This window comes from Bubalus bubalis, chromosome 19, assembly GCF_019923935.1.
Source record: "Bubalus bubalis isolate 160015118507 breed Murrah chromosome 19, NDDB_SH_1, whole genome shotgun sequence".
NCBI lineage: Eukaryota > Metazoa > Chordata > Mammalia > Artiodactyla > Bovidae > Bubalus > Bubalus bubalis.
This window is the reverse complement of record NC_059175.1, coordinates 3960894-3979992: the sequence shown is the minus strand read 5'-3', so window position 1 is coordinate 3979992 and position 19099 is coordinate 3960894. Positions and strand designations below refer to the sequence as shown.

At 47.3% G+C, this 19099-nt stretch overlaps 1 protein-coding gene across 1 annotated transcript in view; it reads left to right on the top strand.

Moving 5' to 3' along the window:
- The window catches only part of SH3PXD2B (SH3 and PX domains 2B), a 124258-nt gene that overhangs the window by 41848 nt on the left and 63311 nt on the right, over positions 1-19099 (top strand). Inside the window, exons 3-4 of the mRNA XM_025270848.3 lie at positions 8601-8676; positions 15529-15605. Coding sequence (XP_025126633.3) covers positions 8601-8676; positions 15529-15605 — 153 coding nt within the window. The remainder of the gene's footprint in view (positions 1-8600; positions 8677-15528; positions 15606-19099) is intronic.

Here is a 19099-nt window from a genome sequence, read left to right as displayed (position 1 = left end):
TACTTACACCTAACACAGTGTAAATGCTATGCAAATAAAAGGTAAATGCTATGTAAATGGTTGCCAACCGTAGTAGAATCAAGTTTGCCTTTTCTAGAACGTTCTGAAAGTTTTTTTCCCTCAAATATTTTTGATCTGCCATTGGTTGAATCTGCAAGTAGGGGACCTGAGGGTATGGAGGGCCAACTGCAATTCTTTATTTGGAAAACAGAAAGAGGGAAGGTTGTATTGGTTGATTGCATCTAAGGCCCAAACCAGGGCCTGCTACCACTACCTGGAAAATAATGTCTCCATTTCTAGACAGTGGCTGACCAAGCCAGTTAACCAGTTCTTCATTCATTTGTTCGTCCATTATTCATTCATTCTTTGCACATATGTATCCCAAGGGCTTACCATGTACCAGAGAGGAGGTGATGGGGAAGGGGGTGGGCCAGAGGGCCGCCCAGTAAGGGAGTCAGGCTGAGAACATGCTGCCCTGACTGAGAAGGGGCCGTAAGAAGGAGAGAAGTGGGGCTGGGGACAGACAGGACGGACAGCGGGCTCCAGTGGAGACCAGGACATGCCGACATTTAGCAAAGCAAGGTCATCGAGGGGACAGGATCCCCAGAGGCAACCAGCAACGCACCATCTGTGGTAACTGCAGTGAGACGGCTGTTTGCAAGGAGAGGCGATCAGAGCCTGGGAGCTGATTTGCTTTTGGTCTTAGCGTGTCCTGCCCCGAGAACCACATGGCTCGCTGCCAGCCTGCAGCTGCCCGTGACGATCACCTGGGCCCTTGCACACTGCCTGCCCTGGCTCTCCTGGGACACGGGGCCTTTGTCCCAGTGTGGTAGTGCACCCCTCCAAGTCCAGTCTGCCGCTAACACAAACCACGTGTGGACCTCCACGCCAGCCTCCACGATGTTTTCCTTGGACAGCCCGTCTCCTCTCCCTCCACCACAAGCTGCGTCCTGAAAACTGCTGATGGAGTGTTATCCCGTCCCCTTGTGATGTGGCCGCTTGACGTGGCTCCCTCTCCCTTCCCACCCCCGAGACTGACTCACTTTCCTCCGGGGTTTCCAGTCCTCCTCACTCTCAGCACCGCTTCCTTTCATTCTCTGAGGGGCGGGGCATGGACGTCCAGTCTCCAAGGACACAGTCTGCAGTCGGACTTGCCTGGCATGCCTCTGGTCCTGCTGCTGCAGGCCACCTGGGGTCCCCACAGAGGGTCTGGGATGCTGCCCGTGTCTGCTTCAAAGCCTATGGGGCCAAGCGTGACAGCTCCCTGGCTAGAAGTAGCCTGTGGCCTGTGAACCCCAACACACTGAGACCTAAAGCCAAATAGCTCCCAGGCTTTGCTCGCCTCTCCTGGCGAATAGCCATCATACAGATTGCAGTTACCACTGATGGGATAATAAAGAAAATGAAATAAAACTGGAGTGGGTTGCCATTTCCTTCTCCAGAAATAAAACTGCTGCTGCTGCTGCTGCTGCTAAGTTGCTTCAGTCGTGTCCGACTCTGTGCGACCCCAGAGACAGCAGCCCACCAGGCTCTGCCGTCCCTGGGATTCTCCAGGCAAGAACACTGGAGTGGGTTGCCATTTCCTTCTCCAGTGCGTGAAAGTGAAAAGTGAAAGTGAAGTCGCTCAGTCACGTTTGACTCTTAGCGACCCCATGGACTGCAGCCCACCAGGCTCCTCCGTCCATGGGATTTTCCAGGCAAGAGTACTGGAGTGGGGTGCCATTGCCTTCTCCAATAGATATGGCTAAAAGAGGAGAATGAGTATTATAGTCCAGCCCTGTGCTATCCAATATGGTAGCCACTAGTCATGTGAGGCTGCTTAAATTTAAGTTAATTAAAATTGAATAAAATTAAAAGGTCAGTTCCTCCATCCAGTGAAGCTTCGACCTCCAATACAGGAGCTCCCTTTCAAGTGCTTAATAGCAATCCAGGGCCAATGACTACTGTAAGGGACACCACAGATGTAGAACATTTCTATCATAGAAAATTCCACTAGAAAGCCCAGCTCTGGCCACTGTGGGGACCTTGATAGTGGGAGGAGTTTGGCCAACCTTAAAATACAGCCTCATGGTGGAATATTATTCAGACCTAAGAAGGAAGGAAATTGCAGTGCATACTACAATATAGATGAAACTTGAAGATATTATTCTAAGTGAAATAAGCCAGACACAAAGGACAGATATTTACATATGGTCCCTAGAATAGTCAGATGTAAAGTCAGAAATAAAAAGTAGAGTGGTGGTTGTCACAGTCTGGAGAAGAGCAATGCGGAGTCCGTGTTTAATGGACATAGAGCTTCAATGTGGAATGATGAAGAGACTCTGGAGATGGAGGGCGGCAGTGGTTGTACAACAGTGTACTTAATGCCACTTAATTGTACACTTAAAATAGTTCAAATGATCAATTTCATGTTATGTATGCTTAACCCAAAAATGCAGTCTTATAAAATACTGATAATTATTCCCAGATGATTCTCAGAATAGCATTCTTTGTGGGCAGAATGCAAGGAGGGGGCCTTCCTTGTTGGGCACCTGGTGCGCCCCCGTGTCCAGCTCACACGCAGAATCATTTACAAAACCCCCCTGCCCAGCAGGCTGCGTCTGTCGGTCTGCAAATGGTGACTCCGACTCACTGGGTAGGTCTCTGGCCAGGGACACACAGCTGGCACAAAGAAACATCGGGATTAAACCCCGGGGCTGTCTGGTCCTCAGGGATAATGTCTGTGGTTAGACTTTGCAACATTAAACCCGAGACTACTGCTTCAAATTAATAATACCTGCCTCAAATGAATACCACTTGGGGAGACACTTCAGCTCTTTGAGCTCCACGTATGTGGGTAAAAGCAAGTCAGGACAGAGGATGAATAACTTCCTGACCGAGCGGTGAAGACCACAGGGCAATGCAGCAGTGGGCTGGGCCGCTGAGCCTGTGTGTGCACTCAGACAGAAGCGCAGCAGAAGCCTCGACGAGTGCACGCAGGCGGGGTGTGGTTGATGGGTTACCAAGGCATACCTTCTAAGAAAATGTTCCCCTGTATTCCAGCATTGTCTTCACAAGTAAAATTGAGAGGAAGAAAAGAAGATGCGTATGTGCTAAGTCGCTTCCATCGGGTCTGACTCTGTGCGCCCCTGTGGTTTGTAGCCCACCAGGCTCCTCTGTACACAGGATTCTCCAGGGCAGGATGCTGGAGTGAGCTGCCATGCCCTCCTCCAGGAAAAAAAAGGATAGCATAAAGACAAAACTTAAACAGTGCCAGAAAGACTCTGCAGCTGAGCTTGACTAATCACTCTGCTTTTAAACAGAAAGCATACTCCACCTGTGCATGGAATATGAAACTTAGCCTGGCTGATTTTTCATGTTCATGTGACACTGAAGCTGCCTAAGAGAGTGGTCTGAGGGGAAAAGAAGAGGATTTAGGCTAAGATATCTGAACTGGCTGCACCACCACTTAGCTATGTGACCTCAAGCAGGTCACTGTGTCCTTCTGCTCTGTAGCTTCTCCATCTGTGACTTGGGGGTTGTGCACTGATTTCATAGAATTATTCTGAAGGACAGATGAATCCAGGTGTCTGAGAAGGCTTGTTAGCTGTAAACTGTCAAACCAACATTCATAGTCATTCAGTTCAGTTCAGTTCGGTCACTCAGTCATGTCCGACTCTTTGAGACCCCATGAATCGCAGCATGCCAGGCCTCCCTGTCCACCACCAACTCCCGGAGTTCACCCAGACTCACATCCATCGAGTCAGTGATGCCATCCAGCCATCTCATCCTCTTTCGTCCCCTTTTCCTCCTGCCCCCAATCACTCCCAGCATCAGAGTCTTTTCCAATGAGTCAACTCTTTGCATGAGGTGGCCAAAGTACTGGAGTTTCAGCTTTAGCATCATTCCTTCCAAAGAAATCCCAGGGCTGATCGCCTTCAGAATGGACTGGTTGGATCTCCTTGCAGTCCAAGGCTCTCAAGAGTCTTCTCCAACACCACAGTTCAAAAGCATCAATTCTTCAGCCCTCAGCTTTCTTCACAGTCCAACTCACATCCATACATGACCACTGGAAAAACCATAGCCTTGACTAGACAGACCTTTGTTGGCAAAGTAATGTCTTTGCTTTTTAATATGCTATCTAGGTTGGTCATAACTTTCCTTCCAAGGAGTAAGCGTCTTTGAATTTCATGGCTGCAATCACCATCTGCAGTGATTTTGAAGCCCCCCAAAATAAAGTCTGACGCTGTTTCCACTGTTTTCCCGTCTATTTCCCATGAAGTGATGGGACCAGATGCCATGATCTTCGTTTTCTGAATGTTGAGCTTTAAGCCAACTTTTTTACTCTCCTCTTTCACCTTCATCAAGAGGCTTTTTAGTTCCTCTTCACTTTCTTCCATAAGGGTGGTGTCATCTGCATATCTGAGGTTACTGATATTTCTCCCGGCAACCTTGATTCCAGCTTGTGCTTCTTTCAGCCCAGCGTTTCTCATGATGTACTCTGCATATAAGTTAAATAAGCAGGGTGACAATATACAGCCTTGATGTACTCCTTTTCCTATTTGGAACCAGTCTCTTGTTCCATGTCCAGTTCTAACTGTTGCTTCCTGACCTGCATATAGGTTTCTCAAGAGGCAGGTCAGGTGGTCTGGGATTCCTATCTCTCAGAATTTTCCACAGTTTATTGTGATCCACACAGTCAAAGGCTTTGGCATAGTCAATAAAGCAGACATAGATGTTTTTCTGGAACTCTCTTGCTTTTTCGATGATCCAGCGGATGTTGGCAATTTGAAATCGGGTTCCTCTGCCTTATTTCTAACACCATTACTAATTATTATTTGTTATTAGTAATGCAGTGGCTCAGTGGTAAAGAATCCTACAATGCAGGAGTCACAGGAAATGCAGGTTTCATCTCTGGGTCAGAAAGATCCCCTAGAGAAGGGCATGGCAACCCACTCCAGTTTTCCTGCCTGGAGAATCCCAGGGACAGAGGAGCCTGGTGGGCTGCAGTCCACAGGGTCACAAAGAGTTGGACACGACTGAAGTGACTTAGTGCACACACTCGTGCATTAGTAAATTGAATATTATTAATCAGGGATGCATTGCAAATATCTTCGCAAATCTGCCTGTATTTCCAGACTTCATTTACATGTATTCATTGGCTTAGCCAATTGTTATTGCATGCCTACTATGTGTCAGCATTGAAAAAATCTTGGATTAAAAAGGGAAGCCTGCCTTTCCAGCAAGTCCTTTCCAGATGCTGGTAAGCCACAGTTCCCCATCACTGCACAGCATAGCACAGAGTAAGGGCCAGTTGGCAATCACAAATAAAACCACAGCCTCATGGGCAGCCCTTCAGGGTTGCCAGCCAAGTTGAGGGTGGCCACCTCCTACCCAGGGGTGTCACACTAAACAGTACTAAGGAGGCAAGGCGCTCCTAAATGACCCTGTTTCCTGAATCCTGGGGAGCAATCCTTTTTAATTACCGCTGTAGCATCTCAGAGGCAGGTGATACAATGGCAGAAAAGCCATGGGCTTCTGTCTGTGTCCCTGCCCCTTGCTGGCTGCAGGCCCATGGTGGATTTCTTCACTCTGGACTTCAGTTCCCTACATGATAATGTCCATCTCTTGAAGGGGTATTCTGCAGGTTTTGTGAGAGGATATGTCGGAAGAATCTAACTGGGCTTGGCATGTATACATGTTTCTCTGCTCTCCCACTTCAGGCCTCTCCTCCGTCCCCCTGCACCATAGCTGTGCTTATTTTTCCCAGGCTATTCAAAGCTGCTTTCATGCTATCAGAGACACGCATCTTTTTTTTAATCACAGTATAGTTGATTCACCAACTTCCCTAGTAGCTCTGTGGGTAAAGAATCAGCCTGCAGCGCAGGAGACCCAGGTTTGATCCCTGGATTGGGAAGATCCCCTGGAGGAGGAAATGGCAACCCATTCCAGTTTTCCTGCCTGGAGAATCCCATGGGGAGAGGAGCTTGGCGGGCTACAGCCCATGGGGTCGCAGAGTCAGACACGGCTGAGCGCCTAAACCTCCACCATGTAGATGATTCACAGGGCTATGTTAGTTTTAGGTGTACAACATAATGATTCAGGATTTTTGTAGATTATACTTCACTATAGTTTTACAAGATAATGGCTATAATTCTCTGTGTTGTACCATATATTCTTGTTGCTTATCTGTGTTATATATAGCAGTGGTGTCTGTTAATCCTGCGCCCCTAATTAGCCCCTCCCTCCTTGCCTTTCTCACTTGGTAACTACAAGTTTGCTTTCTATGTCTCTGAGTCTGATTCTGTTTTGCATATATTTATTTGTATTATTTTTTAGATTCCACATACAAGTGGCACCCAACTCCAGTACTCTTGCCTGGAAAATCCCATGGATGGAGGAGCCCTGTAGGCTGCAGTCCATGGGGTCGCTAAGAGTCGGAAACAACTGAGCGACTTCACTTTCACTTTTCACTTTCATGCATTGGAGAAGGAAATGGCAACCCACTCCAGTGTTCTTGCCTGGAGAATCCCAGGGACAGGGGAGCCTGGTGGGCTGCCGTCTATGGGGTCGCACAGAGTCAGACACGACTAAAGCGACTTAGCAGCAGCAGCAGCAGCACAAGTGATATTGTTAATATATAATATTTGTCTTTCTCTGACTTATTTCACTAAGCATAATATTCTCTGGGTGCATCCATGTTGCTGCAGATGGCAGAATTTCGTTCTTTATGGCTGAATACTATTCCACTGTGTCTGCGTGTGTTATATGTGCATATATGCACACACACCCCCCACGCCATCCTAATCCAGTCATCTCTTGACGAGCCCTTGGGTTGTTCCTTGTCTTCATTACTGTAAATAGTGCTGCTGTGAATGTTGGGGTGCATGTATCTTTTCAAATTAACGTCTCCATTCTTTTCAGATATATGCCCAGGAGTGGAATTGCTAGGTCATATGGTAGTTCTTTTTTAGTTTCTTGAGGAACCTCCAGACCATTTTCCATAGTGGCCGTACCAATTTACGTTCCCACCAGCAGTACACAAGAGTTCCCTTTTTCCACATCCAGAGGGACACATCTGAAGATCCAGGGTGACTTTCTCCTTGAGGCAAAATGATGGACAGGTTTCTCACATTCGGCCACCACTGTGGGAGGTTCAGGACTCCCTTTTCTTCTCCTTGAATCCTGGGCCTGCATACTAATCAGACTGGCTTAAAATGCTCTGCTATGAGGCATAGAGCAGACACAGGTGGACACGCGGGTGGGAGGGGAGGGTGGGACGAAGTGAGTGGTGCCAACATATATACATGCCCACGTGTAAAGCAGGTGGTGAGAAGCGGCTGCACAGCACAGGGAGCTCAACTCGGCGCTCTGTGAACCTAGAGGGGTGGGAAGGGCTTATATGTGTACTTAGAGCTGATCCACTTCATTGTACAACAGAAACGAGCACATCATAAAGCAGTTACATCCAATTTTTTTAAAAAAGATACGATGCTATGACAGACAGCCTCACTGTACACGGGGTTCACTTCTCGCTTGGGAAATAAAGATTGTCCACAGAGGTTGCTGGGGGCCCTGGGCCCTCGCTCTGGGTCCCTTGCTGACAGAAAAGCCACACTCTGGAGCATGGTTGTCACATGGCAGGCAGAACTGGAGAGTGATGGGTAAAGTACCACTCCTAGCTCTTCTCCCCGAAGTGAGCCATGTCCCTTCTGCTCACCTTGAATTTGCTGCATCTTATTTCAGGGGGTGGGGAGGTAGGAATCTACCACGTGCTGAAAGGAAGAACCAGAAATCTGGTGACAGCATTAATGACCACCACATCCCAGCTTTAATCTGTAAAGCAACGCTGGCAGTGGGTACCATTATGGTCAACTAAGGATGAGGCGCAAGATATCACAAATAACAGATCCTGATGATTGTGTATATCCGATCAGATACTTCACATTAATTCCTTAAAATATCAGAGATGCATTTGCTGTTATCAGAAGACATGAAAGGTTTTGTTTGGGGTGTTCCGTCCCTCTTCTTCCTCTCTGCCCACAGCAGCCTGTACTACCTCTCAAGATGCTTCCTACACCACCCGTCAATGATCAATTTACTTTTCAGTCTCTCCCTAGACTCTGAGTCGCTTCATTGCTGCACCCCATGTGCCTGACTCAGAGCTAGGAACGGAGCTGAGCCAGCCAGGGCAATTTTTCCTGCGGCAGGAGTGTGTCATGACCTCACAGGTGGAGACCTAACCAGATTAACTGAGTCTCCGTGGTTTGAGCACCACCCGGCAATTCTTAGGAAACAGGATGACCTGCCATCTGTGGAATTTTGGGGGCTCTAGTGGGCGTTGTTCATGCTTCAGATCCTGTGACTAGAGCCCACAGGAAAACTGAGATTGGTCTCTCCCAGCCCTGAGCCTGCACCAGGCTGCCAGTTGCGGATCTAGAGAATTGTTTGTATGGAGATCCTAGGTTTGGTTGACTTTGTCTTCCGCTAGTTTGGGTTTCTGGAACACTGAACAAAGTGAGCTTTTCTCTATCAAATCACGTAGTTCACGTAATTCCTGTAAACTGTCAGAGACGCTTTTATCATTTAAAGGCTTTCATTTTGTTATTCTTCCCATTTAGATGCAGATGTTGGACAAATTTCCCATGGAAGGAGGACAGAAGGACCCCAAACAGCGGATCATTCCCTTTCTCCCCGGTGAGTGAGACGCATGCTCTCAGATGGGGCCTCTAGGCTCTCATACAGCTCTTGGATCACTCCCCTCTTTGTCCCTGTCCATTGTCCCGGTGACCAGACCTCAGTCTTTTGTAGAACTCAGTGCTTAAGAATACGGGTTTTGGAGTTAGATGCTACGCCATTTACTAGCTGCGTGACCTTAGGCAAGACACTTCACCTCTGGGATCCTCAGTTTCTCCCATCTCTGGGAGTAGAGACTTCCCTGGCCACCCAATGTTTAAGACTATGCTTCCACTGCAGGAGGCACGGGTTCAATCCCTGGTTGGGGAACTAAGATTCCACGTGCCACGTGGCAAGGCCTCCCAAAATAAATTAATAACAAAATAAAAGGAATAATTCGAGCTCATGTGGTCTGTGTAGTGAGTGGCACCTATTTTAACAGCTTCTGTTAAAATATTTGTTTTCTGTTGTGCATAACAAATTACTACCCATTTAGCAGCTTAAAATAACACCCGTTTATTATCTCACAGCTCTGCTGGTCTGAAGTCCAGGCAGGCTCAGCCTGCTTCTCTGTTTAGCATTTTAGAAGACCAAAGTCAGGGTCTTGCCTGGGCTGGCCTGTTACCTGGAGGATTTAGGGAAGAATCCCTCTCAACCTCATCTAGGTTGTTGGCAGAACTCGGTTCCTTGCAACTCTAGAACCTAGATGCCTGTTTCCTTCCTGGCTGTCTACTGCAAACTCAGCTTCCAGAGGCTGCCTGTATTCCTCATCCACCTTCAGGCTGGCAACAGGGCATGGAATCTCTCCTGGGCTCGGAATCACTCTGAATTCCCCCGCCTGCCACCAATGGGGAAAGTTGTCTGCATTTAAAGCCTATGGGATTACCTTGTACCCACTTGGCTAATCCAGGATAATCTCTTTCTCTTGAAATGAACTGAGGCATATCATGTAACATGATCCCAGGCGGGAGCTCCCACTCTGTTGACAGGTGCTGAGATTGAGAAGAGATATCTTCGGGAGCCATTTAAGAAATTCTGCCTGCCTGCCCGCCTACCACAGCCACCAAGCAGCTTTTAAGGGCCAGGCTCAATGCAGCCATCGCTGGTTCCTGCTCTCAGTACATCCCCCCCAAAATTTTTTTACCAAAGAAATAACATCAGGGCTTCAACTCAAAAAAATGAGCTACCCAAACCAGTGTTGTAGCTTCCAATAATAATAGCTACCATTAGATGTCTGCTGTGGGCCAGTCACTGGGCTAAGTGCTTTCGTTAGCTCGTTTAGTCCTTAGAACAACCCAGCAGGGCAGACATTACTATGCCCATTTCACAGATGAGGAAATGAAGACTGAGAGAAATTATGATCTCTTGCACAAATGGCAGAGCTGGGATTCAGACACAGGTATGGCAGGCTCTAAAATTTATGCCTGAAAGTCACACACCGCAGGCTCAAATCCCAGTGTCCCTAATCATCCACTCTGTTCTCTTAGGTAAGTTACGTAGGCATACAGAGTTTCATTTCTACACTTGCACATTGGAGATCATAATGGTACATAAATGATAAAGTTGTTCTGAGGGTTAGGTAAGTGCCTAGTGTGTAGCTAGCAACAAGTAAGCACTTACTACTACCTTTCTGTACAGATAATCAGCAAATTGACAGTCACCCTAAATCACAGATATTTGGAGCTAGACTGGCCCTTAGACTTCCCTGGTGGCTCAGATGGTAAAGTGTCTCCCTACAATGCGGGAGACCCAGATTCAATCCCTGGGTCAGGAAGATCTCCTGGAGAAGGAAATGGCACCCCACTCCAGTACTCTTGCCTGGAAAAACTCATGGACAGAGGAGCCTGGTAGGCTACAGTCCATGGGGTCACAAAGAGTCAGACACGACTGAGCGACTTCACTTTCCTGGCCCTTAAGTCTTTTCATTTTGAGGGGACAGAGGGGAAAGCTCCAAGACGGGGAGACTCTGAGTCACCCAGGAGCTCATTCTCCCCTCTTCCATTCCAAGATTCTGCTATCCGCGTATCATTGTGTTCTTTCAAATATTGTCACTGTTGAGTGAGTTTAGAGACAGGGTAGATGTATTTGCCAGGCCCCCATTTACTGGGAGCATCGTTTACCTAAAAAAATTAATGTTTTTAGTTCTTCCACGGGGAAAGAACACTGAAATTTTTTCCTCTATTGGAGATAACCCAGTGTGCCAGCTGCAGGAGTCTAATCTCAGCGCCCAAAGCACGTGCTTTGGAGTCCAGTGGACCAAGTCCTGTGACCTCAAGCAGACAACATCTCCCACCACTGAGCCCCAGTTTCCTCATCTGTAAAATGGAACAGTGACCCCTGCTTCATAAGCTTCTCTCCCTGGCACATAGAAGGTTCTCAGTAAAGCAGAAACAGGGTCCGAGGACATTCGTTTGGAATTTCTGGGTATTTCGTATCATGGAATCCTGCTTAAGTGATCCATCTGGATATTCAAGTTGAAATGGGCTCTGAATGTATATTTTTCTTCAAGACAGGAAAGGAAAGCCGTGAGTTAGAACTCTGCTGGATGAAAGGCAAAACCAGCTCTGGAAAAACTTCCCAGAACAGGGAAGAACTTGAGCCGACCCTCTCCCCAGCCCCTGAAAGCTTTCGTGGTTACGTAATCCTTATCCACCCACGAGTGCATGGAGATGCAGTTCTCAGGGACTCGGCTCCATTGTCCCTGCTCAGGAGACCCACTTGCAGCTTGGAGAGGTCCCGCTGGGCCCCAGGACCCCTGGAGCATCCTTTACCAGCCCACCTCTTTGCTTTTCCTCTATGCCAAGGCCAAGGGCAGGGACGGGTGGGAGAAACGTCCCCCACTCCGAGGGGTCAGTTTTCTGCCAAGACTGCCGCGTCAGCAGAACAAAAGCAAGTTTCTTGTTAGCACAAAGGCGGGGGAGGGGAGGGGAGAACAGGCCTGTGCAATTTTCCATCCCAGCAAGAGCTGGGGAAAGCCAACTTGGCAGAGGATGTGGCTTGAAAAATAAGAATTACAGTTTGGCCTTTCTCCACTGTGGAAAACAAAAGCTTGCTCGTTCCCACCAAAGGCTCGTCTCTCCTCTGAGGACCCTTTCCATTCCAGCAAGGCTGGCCTGCCTGGGAAGGTTGGGTGCAGGCTCACTTGCTTTCCTTCCCCACAACTCGCACAGAAACACTTGGATGCAGGCGCAGGCTGGGGGTGCAGCCCCCCCAGCCTTTCGCCCAGAGGCACCAGCCAAGCGGGTGCTGGCCACGCAGTTCTGCCCCCAAGCCTGAGCGGCACTCCAGCTCTGCTGGGGGTAAATGATAAGGGAGCCTGTCGGTGACAGGTCTTAAGAAACCAAGCTGGGAGTTGAAGAAAAGACATGTGCCCTTCCTAGTGGGGAGTCAGGCAGTGCCCTGTAACTTTTTTTTTTTTTTTTTTTTCAAGTAATTGCCCTTTTTTAAGCACCTAGCAAGGGCCAAGCCCAGTGCCCGTGCGTCTAAGAGATTACTAAGACATAGGGGTGGTTCTCCCTTTTTGCAGATGAAGAGACTGAGGCTCCAGCAGGTAAATGCATTTTCCAAGGCAGCTCAGGAAGGAAGAGGACCCCCTGGGATTGGCCTGGGGGGGGCTTGCTCATCACCCCAGAGCCTCTGTGTGTCTCCCCGGCACGTGCTAATCCTGCCATGGGGCTTCCTGCCCCCTGTGTTGGGCAGGGCCCCTGACATGAGCCCAGAGACTGGTCCCACTAAGGCCACACAGGGAAAGGAGAGACACTGCTGTGTCACACCCCCAGGAGACACGAAGGCGCCTGAGTTCTCCGTCCTCTCCCAGCCTCTGCAGGCCAGGCCTCAGGCAGATTCTCTTGGGCGGTGGAGGCTCCGAGGCCTGTGCTGTTCCTGCAGGCCAGGGCTAGCGCCACGGCCGCTGTAAGTCGCAGCCTTCTCAGCCAGCCTGTATACCCCACTCTGCCCACTTCCTCTGATTTTATAGAAGGGGAAATTATACTAAATGGAGAGCAAAATGTTTTTCATAGGGACTCCTCCCATTTTGAGAAATGGATTAGAGGCAGGAAGCGTTTGCCCTGTGGGATTTCTCTTTTTTTTTTTAAAGGCTTAGGACTCTCCTAGAGATTCTGATCTTCAGGTGGTCCCACCCGTGAGGGCAGTAATTTGATTATCACAGTGACTAGGGCAGTGGCACCCCACTCCAGTACTCTTGCCTGGAAAATCCCATGGATGGAGGAGCCTGGTGGGCTGCAGTCCATGGGGTCGCTAAGAGTCAGACACGACTGAGCGACTTCACTTTCACTTTTCACTTTCTTGCATTGGAGAAGGAAATGGCAACCCACTCCAGTGTTCTTGCCTGGAGAATCCCAGGGACGGGGGAGCCTGGTGGGCTGCCGTCCGTGGGGTCACACAGAGTCGGACACGACTGAAGTGACTTAGCAGCAGCAGCAGCAGGGCTGGTATGGAAACAGGAAGGCCATCGGCCTTCTCTGGATTGGAGGCCAAGGATGCAAGCCTCCTGCAGGGCAAGGGCCCTGTTCCCCTACTGGGAAACATCGACTGTCAAGTGTCAAAAAGGCAGGCCCCCAGCACCCTGCACGCATGGGGCTCACGCAGAGCCTGCACCTCGGGAGTAAACGAGGGAATGTCATCAGCTCTAGGGAGACCAGGTTGTAAACCCCTTCTCACTTCCTGCATAATTTCCTTTCTTCGTTTTAAATGACATGAACGTTTTTGATAGCACAAGTAATCAATGTTTAGGGTAGGGACTTTGGGGAAAGTATAAAGAAGAACACAAGAAAGCTTTGTCTTCCACCCTCAGAGACAAGGACTTTGAACTGTGATGCATTTTCCTCTAGATTTTTTCTCTCTTCTAACAGGCGTGGTATATCAGAAATTTGACTGATTCATCAGAATTAAGCCTGTCACCACTATAAAGAAAGGAGATCTTCGTTATTAAGGAATATATGTTTCATCTCCTTGTGGGTTTTTTTTAATTGATGGAAATGAACAAAGAAAGGATGACTATTAGGTCGATCATATCTACCTAATTTCCTGATTGTGCCCTTTTGCCCAAGAGCAAGTTGTCCGATTATTTTACATGTGACATTAAACATATGGCCTCTTTGGGTGCAAACCTCCTGAGCACCTTAGATTGCAAATCTTCAAAAGTCAAGAGGCTGTTTTCCGTTATCCCTTCTGATTCTGTCCTATGGCGAAATTCTTTATGGACCTTTCCTGCCATCTTGTCCCTGCTCACCCAAGCGTGACCCAGGCAGACAGCAGTCCTCCAGTGCCATCTCTCCTTGCCCTGCCAGCTTCGTGACCCAAATTTGTCTCCATGACCTGCCTCCTTGGACCAGAAGTAGGTGAAGTTCTCAGTAGGTCTCCGCGCTCTGCTGTCTGGAGGGCTGTGGCCTGCCCGTGCTGTCCTCTTTGAGCCCTGGAGACCCCCTGGTCACCCTGCGTAAGCATGGAGTGGGGGCTTGTCCCCGTCTCCCGCCTTTGGCCCTCCTTGTCTTTCTGATTTTGCCTGCCCCCTGTCTGTGTGGTGTGGCCACATTGTCTGGATCTTCAGTGCGTGAACCTTGCCACCATCTCCCCGTGAGAAGTGGCAAATCAGAGGGAACCCACTGATTTGCTTGAAACAAACCTCACCTGTAACATTTCAGCCTCTTGGATATTTCCTAAGACCCTTGGTGGCACCATTTACATACTTACCTTTGCCCGTGACCCACATCCTCTGCCTCTACGTCACATTGGAGACTCTGGTATCACACCCCAGCACTCAGGTGTCACCAAGCAAGTAGTGAGTGGACCATCTCTTAGTGTTTGGCGGGGGGAGGCATGGAGCCTCTGCTGCACACTGACTAGGGAAGGGATGGGAGGGATTTGTTGTCTTGGCAGGTAGAGTGTTAATTTCTACAGAGAGTGACTCAGTTACACATACATATGTTTTCTCATATTCTTTTCCATTACAGTTTATCATAGGATATTGACTATAGCTCCCTGTGCTATACAGTAGGACCTTGTTGTTTATCCATCCTTTATGTACTAGTTTGCTATGCTAATCCCAAACTCCCAATCCACCCCCATCCCGTGGCAACCACAAGTCTGTTCCGAAAGCCACAGGAACTCATAACCCATTTGAAGTGGGTAAGAGTTTCCCAGCAGGGATAGTGGTGAGGTTGGACGGGGAAGGTATTCCAGGAAGTGGGAAAGGCGCAGAACTACGAGAGAGCAGAGCACACTGGGGACACGTCAGGTAAGAGCAGGAAATACTCACAGGAAGAGGAGGGAAGGAGGCTGAGCTGTTGGCTGAGGGCACAGCTGAGTGTTCACTGAACCGCTCACAGGTCTGAGGATGTTATATTTAGACAGCGGGCCTCTGAGTATCAGGTCTTCCTTGCTTCCAGTCTCCCTTATCTCACCAAAACTTAGCCACTAAGTCCGACTCCGTCAGACCCTTGTACTAGAGCTGTGAAGAAGGTTTTGGGGGACCAGGCATGGGGTCATCCAAACCCTGTGGATGAGCAGCAGTGGGTTTTGATGGCAGCCAGGAATTTAGGGACCACTTCCCAGATGGTGCAGTGGTAAAGAATCTACCTGCCCAGTGCAGGAGACCCAAGAGAGAAGGGTTCAAGCCCTAGGTCGGGAAGATCCCCTGGAGTAGGAAATGGCAACCCACTGCAGTATTCTTGCCTAGAAAATCCATGGACAGAGGAGCCTGACAGGCTACAGTCCATGGGGCCCCAAAGAGCCAGGCATGACTGAGCACGCGCACACAAGCATACCAGAGGCAGGCATGTCCTCATCCTCCCAAGCTGCTGAGAGCTTGTCACCACTGCCTCTCAACTCTGTACGCACTCTTGTCCTCTGCAGGCAAAATTCTCTTCCGACGAAGCCACATTCGGGACGTGGCTGTCAAGCGCCTGATCCCAATAGACGAATACTGTAAGGTAAGTCTGAGAAATTCCAGTACTTCCCTGTTTCTCGTCTTCTCCTTGGATAGTTTTTTTTTTTCCCCCTTCTCTTTTTCTGTCTGAAGGATGCCCATTGTGAAAGATCTGTACAGGTGAAAGAAATGTAAAGAAATTAGAAAAACCAATCACCCGTGATCCTTCAACTCAAAGGCAACAATCGTGAAGGTGTTTACATATTTCCTTTCTTTTTGTGTGCCTTTCATTATGACGTTGAGACCATCCGACGTGTGTTATTTTTGTCGCTCTTTCTCTTTTCTTTTGCATTATAAGAATTTCCTGTGCTATTAAAAAATCTCCTTGAACCTGCTTTTCGTGGCTTCATAGTATTCCATTGTGCGTGAATGTTCTAGAAGCTATTCAGCCAGCTCCTGTTGTTGTGCAGTGCAGCTGGCTTCCAGTCCCTTGAATGCTCTCAACCACATGGAGCCTGTCTGCCTCTTGCTTTTATTTCATTTGATTTGAGGTTGTGGTTGCGAAAGAAGCCTATTTTTCTTTTATTTAGCTTCCCTAATTTTTAGTATTTGTTTCTCTGACTCAACTAGCAGTTTGATTGGAGAAGGCTGGGAACAGCAAAAACTGCCTTAACAATGGAGCGGTGACCGCTTTCTCCCCCGAAGCTTGGGAGCAAAGCAAGTATGTTTGCGCTCTCCACCTCTGTTCTGTGTTTTCCGGGAGACTGTGGCTGGTGTAAGCAGGCAAGAAAAAGAAATACAGGGAATACAGATTAGAAAGGAAGAAGTAGGGATTTCCCTGGCGGTCCAGTGGTAGGAAGTCCGTCCTTCCAATGCTGAGGCTCAATCCCTGATCAGGAACCTAGGATCCCACATCTGTGCGGCATGGCCAAATGAAAGGAAGAAAGAAGTAAAACTGCCTTGATTCACAGGTGACATGATTCTACTCTAGAAAATCATAAGTGAAATGAAGTTGCTCAGTCGTGTCCGACTCTTTGCGACCCCATGGACTGGAGCCTACCAGGCTCCTCCATCCATGGGATTTCCAGGCAAGAATACTGGGAGTGGGTTGCCATTTCCTTCTCCAGGAGATCTTCCCAACCCAGGGATTGAACCCGGGTCTCCCACATTGTAGGCAGATGCTTTACTGTCTGAGCCACCAGGGAAGTTCTCATAGAAAATCATAGGGGATCCACAAAAAAAACCCTGCAGAAACTAATAAATGAACTTAGTAAGATTATAGGCTACAAGACAAATATTTAAAAAATCAATTGTATTTGTATATACTAGAAGTGAAAATCCCAAAAATGAAATTAAGAAAATAATTCCACTTACAATAACATCAAAAAGAATGAAGTAGTTAGGAATAAATTTAATAAAAGAAATACCAAGTTTATACACTGTAACTGCAAAACATTGTTGAGAGAAATTAAAGAAACTAAATTAGTGGAGAGATATTCCATACTCATGGATTGGAAGACTCAATAGTGTTAAAATGGCAGTTCTTCCCCAGTTGATCTACAGAGTCAGTATAAACTCTGCCAAAGTCGTAGTAGGCTTTTTTGTAGAAATGAACAAGCTGATCCAAAAGTATATGGGGAAGTACAAAGGGCTCAGAATAGCCAAAACAATTTTGCAAAAAAAGAAAAAGAACGAAATTGTGCTACCCATTTCCCAAACTTCTTATGAAGCCACAGGAATCAAGATGGAGATACTGGCATAAGGAAAGGCACGTGGACCAGGGGAAGAGAATCGAGTCTGCAAGTAAACTCTTCAGGTTTATATTCAGTTGATTTTCAACACAAATACCAAGCAATTCAATGGGCAAGGGTAGTGTAGTCTTTTAACAAATGATGGGATCATGGGATATTCATATGCAAAAAAAATTTTTTTAATTAAATTGGACCCTGACGTCACACACATGATTAAAAAATCAAGTCAAAAGCTCAAGCTCAAGTCAAAATAGATCATAGACCTAGATATAAAAGCTAAAACTATAAAACTTCTAGAAGAAAGCATAGAAGAGAATCTTCGTCACCTTGGTTTAGGCAAGGAGTTCATAAATACAGCACCAAAAGAAGTGAAACACTGGACCTCATTAAACTTATACATTTCTGTGCTTCGAAAGATGCCATGAAGGAAAGGAAAAGACATGCCACAGATGGGAGAAAATATTTGTAAATCATATCTGAGAAGGGACTTGTGTTATGACTATATAAAGAGCTCTTACAACTTCAAAATAAAAAGACAACCAGGCTAAAGCTTCCTTAGTGGTCCAGTGGTTGGGACTCCAAGCTTCCACTGCAGGAGACACAGGTTCAATCCCTGATCAGGGAACTAAGATTCCTCATGCCATGCAGCATGATCAAAAAAATTAAATAAATACATATATAAATAAGTAAATAGTTGTTGTTGTTGTTGTTTTTAAAAGATAGCCAGTTTAACAATAGACAAAAGATTGAATAGAAATTTCATCCATGGAGACATACAATGCTTATTAAGCACGTGAAAAGTTGTTCAACATCATGAGTCATTAGGGCAACATGAAATAAAATCATCATAAGATGCCAACACAGCGCCCCAAATGCCTGTAATTGACAAGGCACACAAGACCAAAAGCTGGTGAGGATGTGGAGCAGTGAACTCCCCATTCTGTTAGGTGAGTGGCCTCATCACATGGCAAGTGGGATCTTAGTTCCCCAGCCGGGGATCAAACCCGCACCTTCCGCATTGGAAGCACGCGGTTTCAACCACCGGGTGGCCGGGGCGTATGAGGGAATCTACTTTGGAAAACAGTTTTGGTAGTTTCTTCCAAAGTAAAATTTACCACCCAGCTAGTCTCAGGTGTATACTCAGAAGAAGTGAACACTTCTGTCCACACAGAGACTTGGATGCAGTTGTTCATCATAGCATTAATTCATAATAGCCCCAAAGTGGAAGCAATCCCTATGTCTATCATCTGGTGAATAGATAAAGAAAATGTTCAATAGGCATTCAATGGAATATTATTCGACAGATCAATGCTGATCAGTGCTGCAAAATGAATGACTCTCAGAAACATGATGCTATGCAAAAGAAGCCAAATGCAAAAGGCTACATATTGTATGATTCCATTTACATGAAATGTGCAGAAAAGGCAAATTTAGAGAAAGCAGGTCAGTGGTTTCCTGGGCCTTGGGGCGGTGAAAATGGAGATTGACTGCAGATGAGGTTGGGGAAATTTTTGAGGTGATGGAAAAGTTCTAAAACTAGAGTGTGGTGATGATTGCCCAACTCTATAATTTGAATTTGAATCATTGAACTGTACACTTATAATGGGTGAATTTTATGGTGCATAAATTTTACTTCAGTAAGTCTATTGAAAAATTTGAAGGGGGACAGTGTGGGGACAGATGCCCCCTCTCTTGGCAGGAGATGTCACACAAGGGCAGAAAATCACTTCTGATTGGGCATCTGCTCTTTATCAGACATGACCTTGTTTCGTCCCTCCAGTAACTTTGAGGAGGAGGTTTTCTTTTT